This window comes from Eleutherodactylus coqui, chromosome 1, assembly GCF_035609145.1.
Source record: "Eleutherodactylus coqui strain aEleCoq1 chromosome 1, aEleCoq1.hap1, whole genome shotgun sequence".
Lineage (NCBI taxonomy): Eukaryota > Metazoa > Chordata > Amphibia > Anura > Eleutherodactylidae > Eleutherodactylus > Eleutherodactylus coqui.
The window spans coordinates 213,472,802-213,494,896 of record NC_089837.1 but is presented as its reverse complement, the minus strand read 5'-3'; the positions used below and the strand labels follow the sequence as shown (position 1 = coordinate 213,494,896).

Below are 22,095 nucleotides of genomic sequence, written 5' to 3'. Positions count from 1 at the left end.
ATGAGAACCCAGCTTGGTGGGGGGTAATAAGTAAAAATTACCTGAAAGCGCTGCGGAATAAGTTGGCGCTATACAAATACCAAGATTTATTTATTTATGCGTTGTGGGAATTAGATAGTCTGAAGATTGTGTCTGCCAATCTTAGATGCTGAAAAACAGGATCTAGAACCAGCGGATAGATCGGAAGGACATTGGCAGAGAAGAATAATTGGTCCTGAGACAAGATTTTGTACAAGAGGTCTGCTTTATAGATAATAATTTTCTTTTAATTTCAGGTTTGCTTTTTTTCCCTAACTTCATTATGAAATGTACGGTACTTGTCAAGGTCAAGTAAAGTTTGCTCTGACAAGAGCTAAATAAATGAAACTGTCAGAACATAAAGGAAAAGCAAAAAGTAGCAATTCCCTGCACTGCCGGCCAGTGATGATTTGATAGAAAATCTCTCACCTCTTCAATCATGTCCAGCAGAGCTTTGTTACAATTTTCGAACCTCGTTTTCCAGGTGTTTGTGTCTTTTTCTAGCTTCCTTATCTTCTTTGTCATCTAGACATTCACAACACAAATTCCAGTTAGCACATCATCATAGAAACAAATACCTGGATGTTACAGAAATAAAATGAACAAGGCGTTGAAGAAAAAAATGTCAGAGTGCCGAAATGATCACTGGATTTTGACAAAGGTAATTACATTTTCTGTCGGCTCTTCATAGACAGAATTTATTACAGCGTTAATATTTTACCAGACTGTCTGCTCTTTGAGAGAAAAGATGATTTATTTTGCACTAAGAACAATATTTTTATAACTTCCAAAAGAAAGCTTTGTATACAACATGTTCCTCCATTCCGAATTTAGATGTGTGCCGCAGCATTTATTTCCAAGCCCTCACTATTAACCCTTTCCAATCCACTGTCTGACCTCTGAAGACATTATGATTTAAGGCTGTACAGCTCCAATATTGGAAGACATCCGTCGGGGTTCTCTTACTGTATATTGCCAGCCTCTCTGCTGTCGGAGCCTATCCAACGTGTCACCTCATGCAGTACTGGCCTTAGCCAGCATATAGCGCCGTTGTATAACGGCAGAAAAAGAGTAAGCCCCCTAGTAAAACCAGGATACAAATTGGATTGGAAAGGGTTAACCATTTTTTTTTATTACAGTATGTGGTTATGTGTGTTATCCCTTGACAGCTTCGACCATCCTTACTGCTTCTAGAATTCCCCCCAAACTATAACATCAAGGACTGTAGTGATCAAATGGGATTTGGAGCTTTCCTCCATTCACACTCTGCCTACAGCTCAGTTATTTATGATGGCTTATGGGAAATTTCCCCATAAATGAAATATCAGCTCTACGGACATGTGTGTTGTAGTAAGTACTTGTATTCCCCAGAAAATAATGTCTGAGCATCTTTTCTGAGAACTTTGCATTATGTGGTTATTTCTCAATAAATTGACAACTCATTCACCTTGTCAATGGGACATGTCCATACACAGTCTGACACTATGAGCACTCGGTGAACACTATCAGACTTTGTAGTCTCACCATAGTGGCAAGTGAAATGGAAACACCCAGTTGTCAATTTGTTTTTAGATTTCCATGAGGAATAACCGAGGAAAAGCACAATGTAGAGGTCTAAGAAAGGATATTACAGAATTGTTATTTCATGGGGAAGACATGTCAGGAGAGCCGACTGGTCCTTTATAAGAAATGAATCAATGTACTTTGGGTTGTTCTCTCCTGTTAAGGAGCAAAACATATTTTTTTATCCATTTTTACTTACACCTGTTTCTTGGTAAACAAATATGGTCCCACAGAAGATGTTTTTCATCTCAAACTCTTGAATTAATCTATTAATATGTAGCAAAAATCCACTTCTTCTGTATAATGGCATATCTGGGCAAAACTCATTCAGGATGCTAGGAGGTTTTGGTGGAAGCTGTAATGGTGGTTATATTGGTTATCACTAAGTGTTTGGATTAACAGATATAACCAAGAAAAAACTGTATGATGATGCTCTTGGCATAACCATTTAGACACTGTGTAGTAGTATCATTATTTGAATTTTGGGTAGTAGTATTATTTGCATAACAACAGATACCAGCAAGTTGGTAGTGGATATTCATGCTAACTCTGTCTTTTTTTTCATCTGTATGGTGTATGTTAATTATAAGTGAGCTATCAGGGAATGAAATATTTGGCATTGCATATGCTCCTCAGATTACTAGTCCTCAAGGAATTTTAAAAGTGAGATCTTTTACTATACAACAATCAGGCCAATCTCTAAAGATACAAATTATCCTATGAAAAATGTTGGGCTGTGGGATAAGCAAAAGATTAGGGAGTCAAAGTTTTTGTCTCTACAGGGTGAAGCAGTGTAATGTTTCCCTGTAATATGTCTATAGCAATTCCTTTTGCTTCACCAAACTGTCTCACTTAGCTAGCCTGTATCTACCATATATTTCCGTGGGGAGTGAATGTGCATGATGAGACTTTTCTGCTAAGAAAGGGGACCTGTCGGCTCCTGGTCCCTCAGCCCCAATCCAGTGATGTATCTATAGAGGTCATAGGAGTCGCATTTGCAACTGGGTCCCTAAGCCAGGGGGGCCCAAAGCTCCCCTTCACCACTGTTCTTGTGCTACTATGACTCCTCTTCACCCCTGTAACTCCTACTTCTGTTCCTCTGTCCAGAACAGCAGAGCAGACAGATCAATCTTCATAAGTAATTGCGCTGTGTTGGTTGGGGTATGTGGCACTGTGCACAGCATAGCTTGACTTCTCCTCTCATTTCCTATTGCATGGCACTTAAGCAGGGGTGGAATGGCCACCAGAAAAAATCCCAGAGGGCCAATTGGGTGCTGGGGCCAATGCAGAGGCAATTTTTTTTTTTTGGCTGTGAAAGTGGAAAAAAAGCTTTATATACTCAACTGTGTCTCTCCTACCACCTCCCAGCCTTTTTAGACTGCGCCACATGGGTCCCATGCTGCTTTCTGCAGGGGTCATTATTACTAAAAGGGGAACAGCAGGAGTATTATTACTAAAAGAGGGCCACAAGGAGCATTATTACTAAAAGGGGCGATGAGGGGCATTATTAATGAGTGAGGGCACTGAAAGTGGCACTTACTGTTTGGGACCTACAGGAAGTACAAGAATGGAATACTATTACTATGTGGGGCACATGGAATTATTACTGTCTGGGGCACCATGGATGGGGAGATTGTATAGAGTTGTAGAAAATGAAGCAGGTGGCTGTAAAATTAAGGAGTTAAAGATGTCTCTGTGTCAAATTCTGTAGAGACAAGTTGACCAGGAAAAAGCCATAATGGTGGTCTGGGATGGATGGAGAAGAAAATGAAAAGTGAACGACCCCAGCCAAAGGGGATATTACCAATGATTACTGGAGGTAACTGTACTGTAATCACTTATATGATCTGCAGAGCGCCTGTGTTCTGGTACTGTGAACTGGTATCTACCACTATATGAGAGTAACATTGGTCTTTGTATACGTTTTTTTTGGTAACAGTATAGAAGTATATTGTGGTCAGAGTCTGTGGGTATTATTTGTCTCTCATATATTGTTATTATTTGTAATAGCAATCTTTGTAGTGGTGTTTATTCAGTAATAGTATGGTGGTGTTAGTTACTATGTCATGGTAATATGTGATCATAATGTGCAGTTTAATTTGACTTTCATATACCGGTAGTGTTATTTTTTGTGTTGATCTTTATTCAGTAACAGTATGGTGGTTTTATAACATAACTATGTGGTGGCAATATGTTATCATGGTGTGGTGGTATTATTTGGCCCTTATGTATAGTGGGTCTTGTACAATTATAATATAGAGGTAATTACACGGGGGCATGATTACTGCAGTAATATCGTGTGTACATGTGTTTTTAACTTTAAAAAAAACTAAACCCTAAAGGTGGTTTTATTTTTTAACTCTGTACATTTTTAATAACCTTTAATTATATTTATTCAATTATTCAGTTCTATTAAGGTTATTACAATGCAATCATTTTGTCTTCTTATAATACTTTGGTGTGCTTAGTATAGCAAGGATTATTTTACTGTGAGTCTAAAACTGCAAAGCGATGTATTAAGCTCTGCTAAAGGCACTGCTTAATAGGCATAAAACAGTGGCATACCTGGAGGCCTTTCCTAGGCCTCTGACTGCAATGGCTACCCATTGGCATCCTGCGATTGCATTTGTGAGGGGTCAGTGGGGACACAGAGAGCACCTTCCATCTGTTTAACCTTCTAGAAGCCGTTGTATAAACGTCCGTTGTATAGGCTTAAAATAAGTCAGTCTATGATGTTCATTTACGGCATGGAGGCTTAATGGGTTAAAAATAGGCGGCATCTTAATGTATGCCTCCACTTCTAACATGTTCTGTGCTTCATAGAAAATCTGCTGCAGCGAGCTATGCATGCAACACAATTTTTTTGCCTTCCTCTGGATACACAAAGTGGGATGGAAACAGGCTGAACTAGATGGACATTGTCTTCTTTCAGCCTAACATACTATAATGAAAATATTCACCTTCTCCATTTCTTTTTTGAATGTTGTAAAAACCTCATTGCTTTTTGTCAGTGAACTCTGGAACTCATCAAATCTCTCAGAGTACAGTGTAATCTGCCAACAGAGAAAATGACAATAATTAGCAGGATTTTGACAAGTGACACTTTTGTATAACTGTGATTTCATTTTGAAACATTAATATGATAAATCAATGCACACAATAAAAATGCTCTAAGAATGTAACATTTTTCACAACATTGTTATGTCAAACATCGGTAAAACGTCTCCTATTTAGCTTTTTTAATAATCCCATACAATCTTTGAAAATGATAATTAACTTATCTGTTTAAGAGTGTTACTAGACATTCCATTTTATTCAGATTTCATGTTTTCCTGCCAACATAGAAAGGGATTTGTTTCCCACTTTGAGGGTAGTTATACTATACCATACTATTCCCTGTGGATGTAGCAATTAGAGCATAGTATAAACACAATCCTTGAAAGTAAAGGTATCACTAGTCATCCTTCTAAAAGTATGATGTGGCAGCTCCCGATGAGCTTGATATTTGTCTTACTAGAGGTCTTGTCTCTTTTGACTCAGCATAAGACTTGTCTTTAATTTTGAAAGCAAGCTGTGATTATCTTATGCTGTGAATGGTGGATCCCAATGACGTAACTATAGAGGATGCAGGAGATGTAGTTGCACCCGGGCCCAGGAGCCTTAGGGACCCATAAGGCCTCTCTTCTCGATATAGGGAGCCCAATACTATGAATAAAGCATTATAGTTGGAGGCCCTTTTACAGGTTTTGCATTGGGGCCCAGGAGCTTTACGTTACGCCTCTGGTGGATCCTATGTTAGGTACAGTACATCTAGGCATTATCTTTCATTGTAATTCTTCCTGTGATGATAATGAGATGACTGATGACTTTTGTCTAAAGGACAGGATGTATCAAGACTATTATAAAAAAGCCTAAAATCCTGCAGTTCTCTCACTGACCACTTAGGGTACTTTTACACAAGACTACTGTTATATGCTGAAGGAGGAAAGAGCATGCTAAAGGACTGCCTAGCTACATTCAGAGTAAACTGGCAATCTGTCATAGATGAAAGATTGCCTTGATTAATGCAATAAGTCATTTTCTGATTACACATTCCATTTAAAAACTCGGGTTAAAAAAGTTGTGCAGAATTGGAAAAACAAGGCTATTTTCTTTGAAAAGGTTGCTGCTCAGCCCTTCAATGGCTTTGCAATATTGGACACAACCCAAGGATTAGTATGGTGCTAGAACAAAGCAGTCATTGTTTTCTAATGCTGTAGAAGCCCTTTGAGTAATAATCAGTTGGTAGACGTAAAAATTGAATGGCATGGATTTTATTTTCCAAGTGTACCTGTGTTTTTAGTACAGTTTCTTGATCTTTCAACATCTTGGTCTGTAACTTCCATTCTGCAGCCTGAGTAAGCAACTGGAAAACATAAATGTGATTAAGGTAACAATTATTTGATACACTTAGCTCATTTAGCAATAGGAGTCAATAGGTGGAGAGAGTGAGTGGTTTTCTTTGCAAATGTTTCCCTTTAAAACTCTGTCCTACCCAATCACATCCATGGGGACCATTAATTCAAGATTCAAATTAGAGAAATGCTCTGTCATAGATTGAAAATAATGAACTGGGAGGAATTACAATAAATCCAGAAAGAAATTCTGACACTTGCTATGCAATACTATATAACTAAAGCTTTAATCACTATATCAATTAAGAGTTCTACAATATTCTTTGTGTTTCAGTTCTTTATAATTTTCGTGATAGTTGTAAGAGAATCAGAACGCTTTTTTCAACACATGCAGAGGCTGCGCGGTATATACAATAGAATCCCTCATAAAAGCATACATTTGCAAATCAAGGGCATCATTACTAGCATCAGGTGTGCTTGAGATAAAACACATCAAATACTTAAATGGCTAGGGTTTTGTTAACTTGCTAACATTTGACTGATAAGAAATATGACTAAGTTAAGAGAGTGTTCCAAAAGGTTTAGAGAAGAGATCATTGACTTACACAAACAAGAAAAAGGATGCAAAAAGTTAGCAAAGGCACTCAATGTTCCTAGAGATACAGTTGGAAGCATAGGTAGCAAATTCGAAGTTAAAGGAACATTGGTTACACTACTATGATGGGGCATAAAGAAGAAGCTATCACCAACTGACACTAGATTCCTGAAGGGATAAGTAGTCAAAAACTCTTGAGTGACTGCAAAAGACTTGCAGCAAAATTTGGTAGCAGCAGGCACTGAGGTTTCTATTTACATAGTAAAAGGTAAAGTCCCCTGGTGGAAGCACCAAGTCATGACTGATTGCTAGGGTGACGTCACAATGTGACATTTTCTAGGCAGACTGTTTTTGTGGGGCGGCTTGCCATTGTCTTCTCCAGTCATCTTTTTACCCCCCCCCCCCAGCAAGCTGGGTACTCATTTTACCGACCTCAGAATTATGGAAGGTTGAGTCAACATTGATCCGGCTACCTGAGCCACACAGGGATTGAACCTGCAACCTATAGGTCACGAACGAGGTGCATACTAAACCCTGAAGGTCTTCATGCTCAAACTCCAAGATGTATACCTCTACTGACCCAAAAACACAGGAAAAGTCAGCTCCAATATTCCCCAAACAATATAAATAAGCAACCAAAGTTTTGAATTTCTGTTACTGTGGACTGATTAAATAAAACTGTCGCTTTTTAGGCCTATGGATCAGCAGTATGTCTGAAAGAGGAAGAGTGAAGCATACGCTGAAAAGAACAACCTGCCTAGAGTGATGGCGGTGACTCGTTGATGCTCTGGGGCTGCTTTGCTTTCTCTGGCACTGGAAACCTGCCGCATGTGGAGGGCAAGATGGATTCAATCAAGTATCAGGACGTCCTAGGAGAAAACATCATATCTTCTAAGAGGATGCTGAAGCTTAGGCATCATTGGACCTTACAAAAAGCCAACGATCCCAAACATATCCTAATGCCCACCAAGGCTCGATTTCAGAAGAAGTACTGGAAATTTCTAGAATGACCATCACATTTACCTTATGAACCCAATAGAAAATCTTTGGTGGGTTTTGAAGAAGATGGTTGCAGCAAACAAACCCAAAAATATCAGTGTGCTGGAGGCCATTGACCTGAGGAATAGGCTAAGCTTCAGCATCCTCTTAGAAGATATGATCCTTCAGGAATGCTGTCAGAAGCTGGTGTTTGGCTATGCATTAAGTTTGCAGCAGTTCATCACAGCAAAAAGATGTCCTATTAAGTACTAAAGATGGTTCTAAAAAAAAGAGGTTGAATAATTCTGAGACTGCAGTAGTCATTAAAAGTGGCATTTTGTTTTGAATTTGGGTAACTTCTTGTTATATTAGTTGTGTTGAGCTATTTAAGCTGTTCTTGTTTCTTTTTTTGCAAACAGTTGAAAGTTTGCAAATTTTGCAAAAAAAAACTAATTTGCAATGGGGGTGAATAATTTTGATGTGTATCTGTAGCTACTCCTGATGAACAGTTGCAAAGTTTGTCTGGTAGTTTTTAACAATGGATGAGTTTATAGTTCAAGATTAGAGATGAGCGAACGCGTTCGTCCGAGCTTGATATTCGTGCGAATATTAGGGTGTTCGGGATGTTCGTTATTCGTGACGAACACCATGCGGTGTTCTGGTTACTTTCACTTCCTTCCCTGAGACGTTAGCGCGCTTTTCTGGCCAATTGAAAGACAGGGAAGGCATTACAACTTCCCCCTGCAACGTTTAAGCCCTATACCACCCCCCTGCTGTGAGTGGCTGGCGAGATCAGGTGTTCGCCTAATATAAAAGTCGGCCCCTCCCGCGGCTCGCCTCAGATGCGGTGTGAGTTAGATGAGGGACAGTGCTGTTTATACCGGAGCTGCTGTAGGGAAAGAATTGGTAGTTAGTGTAGGCTTCAAGACCCCCCAAAGGTCCTTATTAGGGCCACTGATAGCTGTGTGTTGGCTGCTGTTAGCAGTGGGATTTTTTTTTTTTTCTCAAAATCGCCTCTGCAGACCGTTGCACCTGGCATTAGGGACAGAAGTGCTGCATAGGCAGGGAGAGTGTTAGGAGTGAGTGTAGCCTTCAAGAACCTCAACGGTCCTTTCTAGGGCCATATTTATCCGTGTGCAGTACTGTCCAGGCTGCTGTTGGCTGTGCTGCATTTTTTTTGGGCTTCTCAAAATCGCCTCTGCAGAGCATTGCACCCTCCATTGATACTGCAGGGAAAGAATTGTATAGGCAGGGCCACAACACAGTTATTATTCATAGAATATACGCAGTGCTGCCTGTTGGTGGGAAAAAACTGAAAACAAATCTATTTGTCCAGCCTGTGTCCGTCCTTACGCCTGTGTAGACGTGTGAGCTGCGTGAAAAACATTGCTAAATCATACGCAGCCAGCTACGCTTTACTGCTGGGTTCGCCATTTGCTTTCCTTAATTGGGAAAAAAAAATACCTGCTCTCCAAGAGTTATAATAACTCTGCTACCCTCACGTTCTGTGACACATAAGCAGGGACACAGCGCAGTTATTAAACTTCGCAGGTTCATTGAATATACGCAGTGCTGCCTGTTGGTGGGAAAAAACTGAAAACAAATCTATTTGTCCAGCCTGTGTCCGTCCTTACGCCTGTGTAGACGTGTGAGCTGCGTGAAAAACATTGCTAAATCATACGCAGCCAGCTACGCTTTACTGCTGGGTTCGCCATTTGCTTTCCTTAATTGGGAAAAAAAAATACCTGCTCTCCAAGAGTTATAATAACTCTGCTACCCTCACGTTCTGTGACACATAAGCAGGGACACAGCGCAGTTATTAAACTTCGCAGGTTCATTGAATATACGCAGTGCTGCCTGTTGGTGGGAAAAAACTGAAAACAAATCTATTTGTCCAGCCTGTGTCCGTCCTTACGCCTGTGTAGACGTGTGAGCTGCGTGAAAAACATTGCTAAATCATACGCACCCAGCTACGCTTTACTGCTGGGTTCGCCATTTGCTTTCCTTAATTGGGAAAAAAAATACCTGCTCTCCAAGAGTTATAATAACTCTGCTACCCTCACGTTCTGTGACACATAAGCAGGGACACAGCGCAGTTATTAAACTTCGCAGGTTCATTGAATATACGCAGTGCTGCCTGTTGGTGGGAAAAAACTGAAAACAAATCTATTTGTCCAGCCTGTGTCCGTCCTTACGCCTGTGTAGACGTGTGAGCTGCGTGAAAAACATTGCTAAATCATACGCACCCAGCTACGCTTTACTGCTGGGTTCGCCATTTGCTTTCCTTAATTGGGAAAAAAAATACCTGCTCTCCAAGAGTTATAATAACTCTGCTACCCTCACGTTCTGTGACACATAAGCAGGGACACAGCGCAGTTATTAAACTTCGCAGGTTCATTGAATATACGCAGTGCTGCCTGTTGGTGGGAAAAAACTGAAAACAAATCTATTTGTCCAGCCTGTGTCCGTCCTTACGCCTGTGTAGACGTGTGAGCTGCGTGAAAAACATTGCTAAATCATACGCACCCAGCTACGCTTTACTGCTGGGTTCGCCATTTGCTTTCCTTAATTGGGAAAAAAAATACCTGCTCTCCAAGAGTTATAATAACTCTGCTACCCTCACGTTCTGTGACACATAAGCAGGGACACAGCGCAGTTATTAAACTTCGCAGGTTCATTGAATATACGCAGTGCTGCCTGTTGGTGGGAAAAAACTGAAAACAAATCTATTTGTCCAGCCTGTGTCCGTCCTTACGCCTGTGTAGACGTGTGAGCTGCGTGAAAAACATTGCTAAATCATACGCAGCCAGCTACGCTTTACTGCTGGGTTCGCCATTTGCTTTCCTTAATTGGGAAAAAAAAATACCTGCTCTCCAAGAGTTATAATAACTCTGCTACCCTCACGTTCTGTGACACATAAGCAGGGACACAGCGCAGTTATTAAACTTCGCAGGTTCATTGAATATACGCAGTGCTGCCTGTTGGTGGGAAAAAACTGAAAACAAATCTATTTGTCCAGCCTGTGTCCGTCCTTACGCCTGTGTAGACGTGTGAGCTGCGTGAAAAACATTGCTAAATCATACGCACCCAGCTACGCTTTACTGCTGGGTTCGCCATTTGCTTTCCTTAATTGGGAAAAAAAATACCTGCTCTCCAAGAGTTATAATAACTCTGCTACCCTCACGTTCTGTGACACATAAGCAGGGACACAGCACAGTTATTAAACTTAGATAATTCATTCACTAGAGGCAGTGGGGCCTTTCGTTTTCCAAAAAGGGCAAAAATTATATTTGGCCTGCAGTCTTGCGCCAATTTATTTCCTGCCTGGGAAATCTAATCACTGGTAATACAGCATGCTGAGGGGTAGGGGTAAGCCTAGAGGACGTGGACGTGGACGTGGCCGAGGACGCGGAGGGCCAAGTGAGGGTGTGGGCACAGGCCAAGCTCCTGATCCAGGTGTGTCGCAGCTGTCTGCTGCGCGATTAGGAGAGAGGCACGTTTCTGGCGTCCCCACATTCATCGCCCAATTAATGGGTCCACGCGGGAGACGGTTATTAGAAAATGAGCAGTGTGAGCAGGTCCTGTCCTGGATGGCAGAAAGTGCTTCGAGCAACCTATCGTCTACCCGCAGTTCTGCGCCGTCCACTGCTGCCAATCCGAATCCTCTGTCTGCTGCTCCTCCTTCCTCCCAGCCTCCTCAGTCCACTACAATGACACCTGCTCAGGAGCGGGAACACTCCCAGGAACTGTTCTCGGGCCCCTGCTTAGATTGGGCAGCAGCGGTTCCTCTCCCACCAGAGGAGTTTATCGTCACTGATGCCCAACCATTCGAAAGTTCCCGGGGTCCGGGGGAAGAGGCTGGGGACTTCCGCCAACTGTCTCAACAACTTTCTGTGGGTGAGGAGGACGATGACGATCAGACACAGTTGTCTTGCAGTGAGGTAGTAGTAAGGGCAGTAAGTCCCAGGGAGCAGCGCACAGAGGATTCGGAGGAAGAGCAGCAGGACGATGAGGTGACTGACCCCACCTGGTGTGCAACGCTTACTCAGGAGGACAGGTCTTCAGAGGGGGAGTCAAGGGCATCAGCAGGGCAGGTTGCAAGAGGCAGTGCGGTGGCCAGGGGTAGAGGCAGGGCCAGACCGAATAATCCACCAAGTGTTTCCCAAAGCGCCCCCTCGCGCCATGCCACCCTGCGTAGGCCGAGGTGCTCTAAGGTCTGGCAGTTTTTCACAGAGACGCCTGACGACCGACGAACAGTGGTGTGCAACCTTTGTCGCGCAAAGCTCAGCCGGGGAGCCAACACCAACAGCCTCACCACCACCACCATGCGCAGACATATGATGGCCAAGCACCCCGCAAGGTGGGACAAAGGCCGTTCACCGTCTCCGGTTTGCACCCCTGCCTCTCCCCCTGTGCCCCAACCTGCCACTGAGATGCAACCCCCCTCTCAGGACACAGGCACTACCGCCTCATGGCCTGCACCCACACCCTCATCTCCGCTGTCCTCGGCCCCATCCAGCAGTGTAGTTCAGCGCACCGTTCAGCCGTCGCTTGCGCAAGTGTTCGAGCGCAAGCGCAAGTACGCCGCCACGCACCCGCACGCTCAAACGTTAACCGTCCGCATCGCAAAATTCATCAGCCTTGAGATGCTGCCGTATAGGGTTGTGGAAACGGAGTCCTTCAAAAGTATCATGGAGGCGGCGGCCCCGCGCTACTCAGTTCCCAGTCGCCACTACTTTTCCCGATGTGCCGTCCCAGCCCTGCACGACCACGTCTCCCGCAACATTGTGCGCGCCCTCACCAACGCGGTTACTGCCACGGTCCACTTAACTACGGACACGTGGACAAGCACAGGCGGGCAGGGCCACTACATCTCCCTGACGGCACATTGGGTGAATTTAGTGGAGGCTGGGACAGAGTCAGAGCCTGGGACCGCTCACGTCCTACCCACCCCCAGAATTGCGGGCCCCAGCTCGGTGCTGGTATCTGCGGAGGTGTATGCTTCCTCCACTAAAGCACCCTCCTCCTCCTCCTCCTCCTCTGTCTCACAATCAAGATGTGTTAGCAGCAGCATGTCGCCAGCAGTCGGTGTCGCGCGGTGTGGCAGCACAGCGGCGGGCAAGCGTCAGCAGGCCGTGCTGAAACTACTCAGCTTAGGCGATAAGAGGCACACGGCCCACGAACTGCTGCAGGGTCTGACACAGCAGACCGACCGCTGGCTTGCGCCGCTGAGCCTCCAACCGGGCATGGTCGTGTGTGACAACGGCCGTAACCTGGTGGCGGCTCTGCAGCTTGGCAGCCTCACGCACGTGCCATGCCTGGCCCACGTCTTTAATTTGGTGGTTCAGCGGTTTCTGAAAAGCTACCCACGCTTGTCAGACCTGCTCGTAAAGGCGCGCCGGCTCTGCGCACATTTCCGCAAGTCCCACACGGACGCTGCCACCCTGCGCACCCTGCAACATCACTTTAAGCTGCCAGTGCACCGACTGCTGTGCGACGTGCCCACACGGTGGAACTCTACGCTCCACATGTTGGCCAGGCTCTATGAACAACGGAGAGCTATAGTCGAATACCAACTCCAACATGGGCGGCGCAGTGGGAGTCAGCCTCCTCAATTCCTTTCAGAAGAGTGGGCCTGGTTGGCAGACATCTGCCATGTCCTTGGTAATTTTGAGGAGTCTACCCAGGTGGTGAGCGGCGATGCTACAATCATTAGCGTCACCATTCCTCTGCTATGCATCTTGAGAAATTCCCTGCAAACCATAAAGGCAGCTGCTTTGCGCTCGGAAACGGGGGCGGGGGAAGACAGTATGCCGCTGGATAGTCAGGGCACCCTCCTGTCTATTTCTCAGCGCGTACAGGAGGAGGAGGAGGAGCATGAGGAGGATGAGGAGGAGGGGGAAGAGACAGCTTGGCCCGCTGCTGACGGTACACCGGCTGATTGCCTGTCATCCTTTCAGCGTGTATGGCCTGAGGAGGAGGAGGAGGAGGAGGAGGATCCTGAAAGTGATCTTCCTAGTGAAGACAGCCATGTGTTGCGTACAGGTACCCTGGCACACATGGCTGACTTCATGTTAGGATGCCTTTCTCGTGACCCTCGCGTTGCACGCATTCTGGCCACGACGGATTACTGGGTGTACACACTGCTCGATCCACGGTATAAGGAGAACCTGCCCACTCTGATTCCCGAAGAGGAAAGGGGTTCGAGAGTGTTGCTATACCACAGGACCCTTGCGGACAAGCTGATGGTAAAATTCCCAGCCGACAGCGCTAGTGGCAGAAGGCGCAGTTCCGAGGGCCATGTTGCAGGGGATGTGCGTAGATCGAGCAGCATGTACATCCCAGGCAGTGCAACAGTCTTTAAGGGCCTGGCCAGCTTTATGGCTCCCCACCAAGACTGTGTCACCGCTCCCCAGTCACGGCTGAGTCGGCGGGAGCACTGCAAAAGGATGGTGAGGGAGTACGTAGCGGATCGCACGACCATCCTTGGTGACGCCTCTGCCCCCTACAACTACTGGGTGTCGAAGCTGGACACGTGGCCTGAACTAGCCCTGTATGCCCTTGAGGTGCTTGCTTGTCCTGCGGCTAGCGTGTTGTCGGAGAGGGTGTTTAGTGCGGCTGGGGGAATCATCACAGATAAGCGTAGCCGCTTGTCAACCGACAGTGCCGACAGGCTAACACTCATCAAGATGAACAAAGGCTGGATTTCCCCAGACTTCTGTTCTCCACCAGCGGACAGCAGCGATACGTAAGCAATACGTAGGCTGCACCCGCGGATGGAAGCTACGTTCTCTCTCACCATCCAAAACGGGGACATTTCTGCTTCATCAATCTGTGTCTAATATTCCTCCTCCTCCTCCTCCTGCTCCACCTCCTGAAACCTCACGTAATCACGCTGAACGGGCAATTTTTCTTAGGGCCACAAGGCTCACTCAAATAATTTTTCAGAACAATTTTTATAAGTTTCAATGCGCTTAAAAGCATTGGAACTTTAACTTGAACCAATTTTTCGTTACACTGGGCTGCCTCCAGGCCTAGTTACCACTTAAGCCACATTAACCAAAGCGATTAATGGGTTTCACCTGCCCTCTTGGCTGGCCATGGCCAATTTTTGGGATGTACATTAGTACTGTTGATACAGCAATTTGTGTGGGCCCTCGCCTACAGTGTAATCAAATTAATTTTTAGCCCACCTGCATTACAGCTGACGTTACCTCAGCTGTGTTGGGCAATGCAATGGGATATTTTTGTGTACCGCCGGTGGGTTCCAGGGAGCCACCCATGCTGTAGGTGCACACTGAGTTTTTAATACATCTGTACACTTCTAAAGAACCCGTCTGACCGGGGCATGCAGTGTGGGCCGAAGCCCACCTGTATTACGCACGACATTACTACCTCAGCTGTGTTGGGCAATGCAATGGGATATTTCTATGTACCGCCGGTGGCTTCCTGGCACCCACCCAGGCAGTGGGTCCACAGGGAGTTAAACCTACATGTGTCCACTTGTAAAGAATCCCAGTCTGACTGGGGCATGCAGTGTGGGCCGAAGCACACCTGTATTACGCACGACATTACTACCTCAGCTGTGTTGGGCAATGCAATGGGATATTTCTATGTACCGCCGGTGGCTTCCTGGCACCCACCCAGGCAGTGGGTCCACAGGGAGTTAAACCTACATGTGTCCACTTGTAAAGAATCCCAGTCTGACTGGGGCATGCAGTGTGGGCCGAAGCCCACCTGTATTACGCACGACATTACTACCTCAGCTGTGTTGGGCAATGCAATGGGATATTTTTGTGTACCGCCGGTGGGTTCCAGGGAGCCACCCATGCTGTGGGTCGACAGGGACTTCACAATAGGGAGTTGTACCTGCCTGTGTCTATGAATTAAAAAGCCCGGTCTGACTGGGGCATGCAGACACCTTGACAGAATGAATAGTGTGTGGCACATAGGTTCCCCATTGCTATGCCCACGTGTGCAGCTCCAGATGGCGGTGGCACAGGATTCTATTTCTCATTGCTTCTGTACAGCATTGTGGGCTATCGCTCCGCCACTTTTAAAGAGGGTCGCTGCCTAGCCGTGCCAACCTCTGCAGTGTATGCCTGCGGTCCCTCGTCATGGCAGACGCAATTCTAAATAGACATGAGCGTGGTGTGGCATGAGGGCAGCTGAAGGCTGCGCAGGGACACTTTGGTGTGCGCTGTGGGGGGGAGGGGGTGCGGTTGGGCAGCATGTAACTCAGGAGAAGTGGCAGTGGAGTGTCATGCAGGCAGTGATTGTGCTTTGTTGGAGGTAGTGTGGTGCTTAGCAAAGGTATGCCATGCTAATGAGCGCTTTTCAGAAGTAAAAGTTGTTGGGAGGGGGGGGGGGCCCACTCTTGCCGCTATTGTGGCTTAATAGTGGGACCTGTGAACTTAGGATGCAGCCCAACATGTAGCCCCTCGCCTGCCCTATCCGTCACTGTGTCATTCCCATCACTTTCCTGAATTGCCCAGATTTTCACACATGAAAACCTTAGCGAGCATCGGCAAAATACAAAAATGTTCTGGTCGCCCATTGACTTCAATGGGGTTCGTTGTTCGAAACGAACCCTCGAGCATCACGGGAAGTTCGTTACGAATAACGAACACCCGAACATTTTGGTGTTCGCTCATCTCTATTCAAGATGTATAGCATTGTCTAGAATGGATACAATTATATTGACTTCTCAGCTGAGAGCGGGACTAACTACCATATGCACAGTGTCTGAATGTAAACAAAGCTGTTATTATTCCTTGCAGCAAATTATGGTGAGGAATGGAAACAAAGTGGCGATTTACTAAAACTGAAGTGTCCCTACCCCTTAAATCCTCAGTCCTGATTTGTCATCCCTATCCATATTTTCTAATTGCTTTGGCAATACTCATATCTGTTTTGTTCTGCCAATAATGCTTCTTTGAATCTTGACTGGTGGTTATATGCCAGTCTTTAACAGCAGTGCACTGGAGTAAGATGTGCCAAAGTTATTAAGAAGTGCATATGTGCTATTTTTTCATTATTTTTTTCCATTATTCTGTCAGGCTTTCTAGATTGTGTTGATGCAACTGTAATGTCTCCTTCTTCCTCTTTTTGTGCCTAACTTTCCATTTATTTTTGCCCTTTATTGGCATGTTTATTTTTGTATTCAGAAAAATGTTAATACACAAGTGAAAGTTAAAATGAAGTGCAAGCATCTTAATAAGTTTGGCACATTTTTGGCTGTCTGTGCGCCAGAAATTAAACTCTACTCTAGATATGAACTGCTAGAGTTTTAGTATAATTAATACCAATTTCTGGTCTACTTGATTGGCTGTGAAATTCCAATTCATTTTTCCAAGGTAGGTAAAGAAGCTTAAGGGCTCTTTCACATGCCCCAAAAACACGCATCTATTAGAACCAATGGGGTTGTTCAAATTCCTTCATCTAAATGTTCCTATAGGAGACCATTGGTTCCAATAGCCGTACGTTTTTTACGAGCTAGATTTTTGCGCGTGTAGCTCCCCGTGTGAAAGAGCCCTAAAAGTTATAAATCACATGTGGCATGCACCATAATTTGTGACTTTTTTTATGCCACAATTCTGGTGCACAGCCCTTGATAAATTCTATTATAAAGTCTATAAACTTAGAATACTTAGAAACTCATATAACTTTTTTCATTTATTAGGCAATAAATCTTTCCTAGCCTAATGCCTCATGTTCAGGGCCAGGCGGGTTCTGTGGGCGTGAGCCCTGCTGCGGGATCCCACCCTGCCCGCGGCATGAGGACATTCTGGACGTGTGCTGGTCATCCGGCGTTTCCTCCGTGCATGTGGGCAAACGCTTTCCTGCGGGACCTGGAGCAAACTCGGAATGACAGTTCCGGGTATGCCACAGATCGGACAGCTTCCATTGACTTCCCGCGGCAAAACTCATGAATTCATGAATGGGTGAGTGCTGTCTCTGATTGGCTGAGTGCAGGGACCAATCAGAGGCAGCTCTCAGTTGTCATTCAATAGCTGAGAGCTGCCTCTGATTGGTCACAGTGCTCAGCCAATCAAAGGCAGCCCATTCAGCAGCCAGGGATTTTAAATCCCCGCCTGCTAAATACTACTGAGAGCAGTGCAGGGAGAAGAGCCGGCTGGACGTGACTGAGCCTCGGCAGCTGAAAAAAGGTGAGAATTCTCTTTTTTAAATTTTATTTACCATTTCTTCTTGTTTTTCAGTAAAGGACTTATATTTAAAGCCCTTCCCTAAAAAACAATTTCAGGATGCCGGCAGCTGGATCCCCTACTACAGCTGTCATCTGTGACAGCTGTGGTAGGGAATTCTTTATTCCCTGCAGGGATGAAGAATTCATTTGTTGCATCTGTCACAGATGTGGAAGGTGCAGCAAGGAATTCTTTTTCCTCCTGGGGATGAAGGAAACATCTGCCGCATGCGGCAGATGTGTTCTTCCTCCCCGCAGGGACATGGCTGCGGTGGACAGATAAGTTTTTTTTTTACACTAAAATTATTGTTTTTCAGGGAAGGGTTTATGTTTAAAGCCCTTCCCTGAAAAACAATTACCGGGTGCCGGCAGCAGTATCCTCTACTGTAGCTGTCATGTGTGACAACTGCGGTAGGGAATTGAAAAATTCCTTTGCTGCATCTGTCACAGATGTGGCAGGTGCAGCAGGGAATTCTTTTTCCTCGCGGGGATGAAGGAAACATCTGCCGCATGCAGCAGATGTGTTCTTCATCCCTGCGGGGGTCACGGCAGCGGCAGAGAGGTAAGTTTATTTGTTTATTTTTTACACTAAAATGATCATTTTTTCAGGGAAGGGCTTATGTTTAAAGCCCTTCCCTGAAAAACATATCAGGGGTGACGGCAGACCATTGTTTTCAATGGAGCTGCCGGCAGCAGCCGTGGCTCCATTGAAAACATGTGGGGAGGAGAGGGTGAAATTTTTTCAAGCACCCGAGCACCGCATGTTGCTCGGCTCGAGTAACGAGTACATCGAGCAGGCTAATGCTCGAAAGAGCATCCAGCTCGGACGAGCATGCTCGCTCATCTCTAATAAGCACTGTTATGGTGCAGACAGCTTGTTATGGTTGTGTTTATGGGTGCATTGACTATCGTAATAGCTGTGATCAAGAAAGAAGTGTATTTCAAAACGCGTCTAAGTGTAGACATAGTGTTACATGATACCTACCATTTGTAATTTTATGGATTTTTTTGAAAACCTTCAGGCTAAACTGTGGTAAATACCACCTACTAATCAGATGAAGATAACATTGTGTTATGTATTTTGAAATTCATAGGTATATAATTTGATTTCTTTGCAAGCATAAAAGACAATGGCTAATATGTTGGAAACACAAAGCGCTGGAGTTTTTGTAAGAGAAGAATAGCAGAATATGCAACACTACTCATCTGTATTAAATACTGGAATCTAGGAGAAGCTAGGTAATTCTTTTTAATGGACACCCCTGTTGACCATCAGCATGTTTTGAGAATGGAAAGCTTAGCCATGTATGGTATTTTTAATATTAGTGTTAACCATAACCTGAAATTTCTTAACATACATTAGCTTTAGAAACTTACCTGGGGGCACAAAATAAACAGTGAAATGACTATTAGGCTGTTTTCACACAAGCACATTATGAGCACATAAATGTGTTTATAATACAGCCAACTGTCCCGACTAGAGATGAGCAAACTTTTGAAGAGTTTGGCTTGGCCAGTTTGCAGAATTTCGGAAAAAAGTTTGGTTCAGTCCAAATTAGTTCATACCAAATCAATAATAATGATTAGAGATGAGCGAACACCAAAATGTTCGGGTGTTCGTTATTCGGAACGAACTTCCCGTGATGCTCGAGGGTTCGTTTCGAACAACGAACCCCATTGAAGTCAATGGGCGACCAGAACATTTTTGTATTTCGCCGATGCTCGCTAAGGTTTTCATGTGTGAAAATCTGGGCAATTCAGGAAAGTGATGGGAATGACACAGTGACGGATAGGGCAGGCGAGGGGCTACATGGTGGGCTGCATCTCAAGTTCACAGGTCCCACTATTAAGCCACAATAGCGGCAAGAGTGCCCCCCCCCCACTGTCAGCATAAAGATCGTTCTCCTCTGCCACAGCTGTAACAGCTGTAGCAGAGAAGAACGATGTTTGCCCATTGAATTCAATGGAGCCAGCAAAACAACAGGTTCCACTGAATGCAATGGGCTGCCCGCGATCGCAGGATGAATGGTCGGAAAGGGGTTAAATATATAACCCCTTTCCTGCAATTCATCCAGAAATGTGTTACACTAAAAATATATACCGGCGTATAAGGCGACGGGGCGTATAAGACGACCCCCCAACTGTCACCTTATACGCCGGTAATACAGTGGAGCAAAGAATAAAAAGCATTACTCACTTTTTCAGATGATCTGCGGCGCTCCTGCAGGCTGTCGCTCCCTCCTAATCCACGGCAGAGTATTCCTTTCTGCACGAAAGGCTTGAAATCCCCGCCTCCAGAAACACAGCCAATCACAGCCAATGACAATGATGTCATTGAATGGCTGTGATTGGCTTGAAATCCCCGCCTCCAGAAACACAGCCAATCACAGCCATTCAATGACATCATTGTCATTGGCTGTGATTGGCTGAAGGCACATGTGTTTCTGGAGGCAGGGATTTAAAGCCTTTCGTGGAGAAAGGAATAGTCTGCCGGGAACCAGGAAGGAGCGACAGCCTGCAGGAGCGCCGCAGATCATCTGAAAAAGTGAGTAATGATTTTTATTCTTTGCTCCACTGTATTACCGGCGTATAAGGTGACAGTTGGGGGGTCGTCTTATACGCCCCGTCGCCTTATACGCCGGTATATATTTTTAGTGTAACACATTTCTGGATGAATTGCAGGAAAGGGGTTATATATTTAACCCCTTTCCGACCATTCATCCTGCGATCGCCGGCAGCCCATTGCATTCAGTGGAACATGCTGTATTGCTGGCTCCATTGAATTCAATGGGCAAACATCGTTCTTCTCTGCTACAGCTGTTACAGCTGTGCCAGAGAAGAAGGATTTCTCTTCTATATGTTCTCAATGGGGTCAGCGCTGCTGCCGCCGGCCCCATTGAGCGCATATAGAGAAGATTTATGGCCCTAAGAAGGACCGTTGGGGTTCTTGACACCTAAAATACTCCTAACACTCTCCCTATAGCAGCTCCAACACGATAGCGCTTTCCCTAAACTCATGTCAGAATGCATCCATAGCGAGCCGCGGGAGGGGCAGATTTCAATACTCGGGTGACACCTTATCTCCCCAGCCACTCACAGCAGGGGGGTGGTATAGGGCTTAAACGTTGCAGGGGGAAGTTGTAATGCCTTCCCTGTCTTTATATTGGCCAAAAAAAAGCGCTAACGTCTCAGGGAAGAAAGTTAAATTAACCAGAACACCGCATGGTGTTCGTTACGAATAACGAACATCCCGAACACCCTAATATTCGCACGAATATCAAGCTCGGACGAACGCGTTCGCCCATCTCTAATAATGATCCTGACCAGATGACAGCGTTTCCTCTTCTCCTATGGTTCAGCATCTAGTTCTGTTGCCTGGCAGTTTTTGGGACCTTGGTTCCACTCATGCAGTTTGTATGAGCTCCCTGTGTTTTATAATAATCCCATTTAACTCCATGTAAATGTTGTCCTTGGTCAAATTTTAACCTAGGACCCCAGCAAGGCAACAGTGCTAACCCCTGAGCCACCATGCTTTTCCTCCTCCTGAGTTATATAAATAAAGCACCACATGATCTAAAAGAAAACATGACTGTTCAGACCAGTTTGTATGTTCTCTGTGTTTGTGTGGGTTTCTTCTTTATAATAATCACCTTTATATAGTGCACACATTTATTGAAGAGGAAGGAGGAGGTGGATAAAGCATGGTGGCTCGACACTGTGATCCTAGATTGAAATTTGACTAAGGGCAACATCTGCATGGAATACACATGATTATGAAACATAGTAAATGGCAATGTGGACACATGCTGTAGTAACACCATGCAGATGTTGTCAGATTTGAACCTGGGACCCCAACACTGCAAGGCAACATGGCCACAGGAAAGAAGCAGGAGCCATTGCTGGTAAATGTTTAACCAGGATGTACCACCTGAGATTCGGGTTTGCCATGAACAGTACTTTTAATAAAGTTCGACCTGAAACAGGGTTTGACTAGTTAGGTTCGCTCAACACTAGTCCTGACCCAACCACGGGTATCCTGACCTTAACTCGTAGATTCCTATGATGCTCTGAGTTTGGATCAGGAGACCCATGGTTGGGCTGGGACACATGTCCATATTACGGGTCCATAAATCAACCTGTAATGAGCTTGTGTGTAATTGTAAAGCCAAATGTTAGCTGTAGAACACAGAAACTTATTACACACACAACAAATGTTTTTTTTTGTTGCGGTTTTCTTCACAGCAGCATTTTTTGAATCTATGGCATTATTTTTCAAAAGACAAAGTACCCCAAGTTTTTTCCCAGGCATTTCCCTATAGGGAATAAACTTTTGGAAATGTATG

The 22,095-nt window shown here is 44.9% G+C and overlaps 1 protein-coding gene across 1 annotated transcript in view; it reads right to left on the bottom strand.

Moving 5' to 3' along the window:
• TXLNB (taxilin beta) overlaps window positions 1–22,095 on the bottom strand; it is a 122,679-nt gene that overhangs the window by 16,626 nt on the left and 83,958 nt on the right. Inside the window, exons 7-9 of the mRNA XM_066605488.1 lie at window positions 5,912–5,986; window positions 4,542–4,634; window positions 448–543 (exon numbers count right to left, since the gene is read on the bottom strand). Of these exons, the coding sequence (XP_066461585.1) occupies window positions 448–543; window positions 4,542–4,634; window positions 5,912–5,986 (264 nt within the window). The remainder of the gene's footprint in view (window positions 1–447; window positions 544–4,541; window positions 4,635–5,911; window positions 5,987–22,095) is intronic.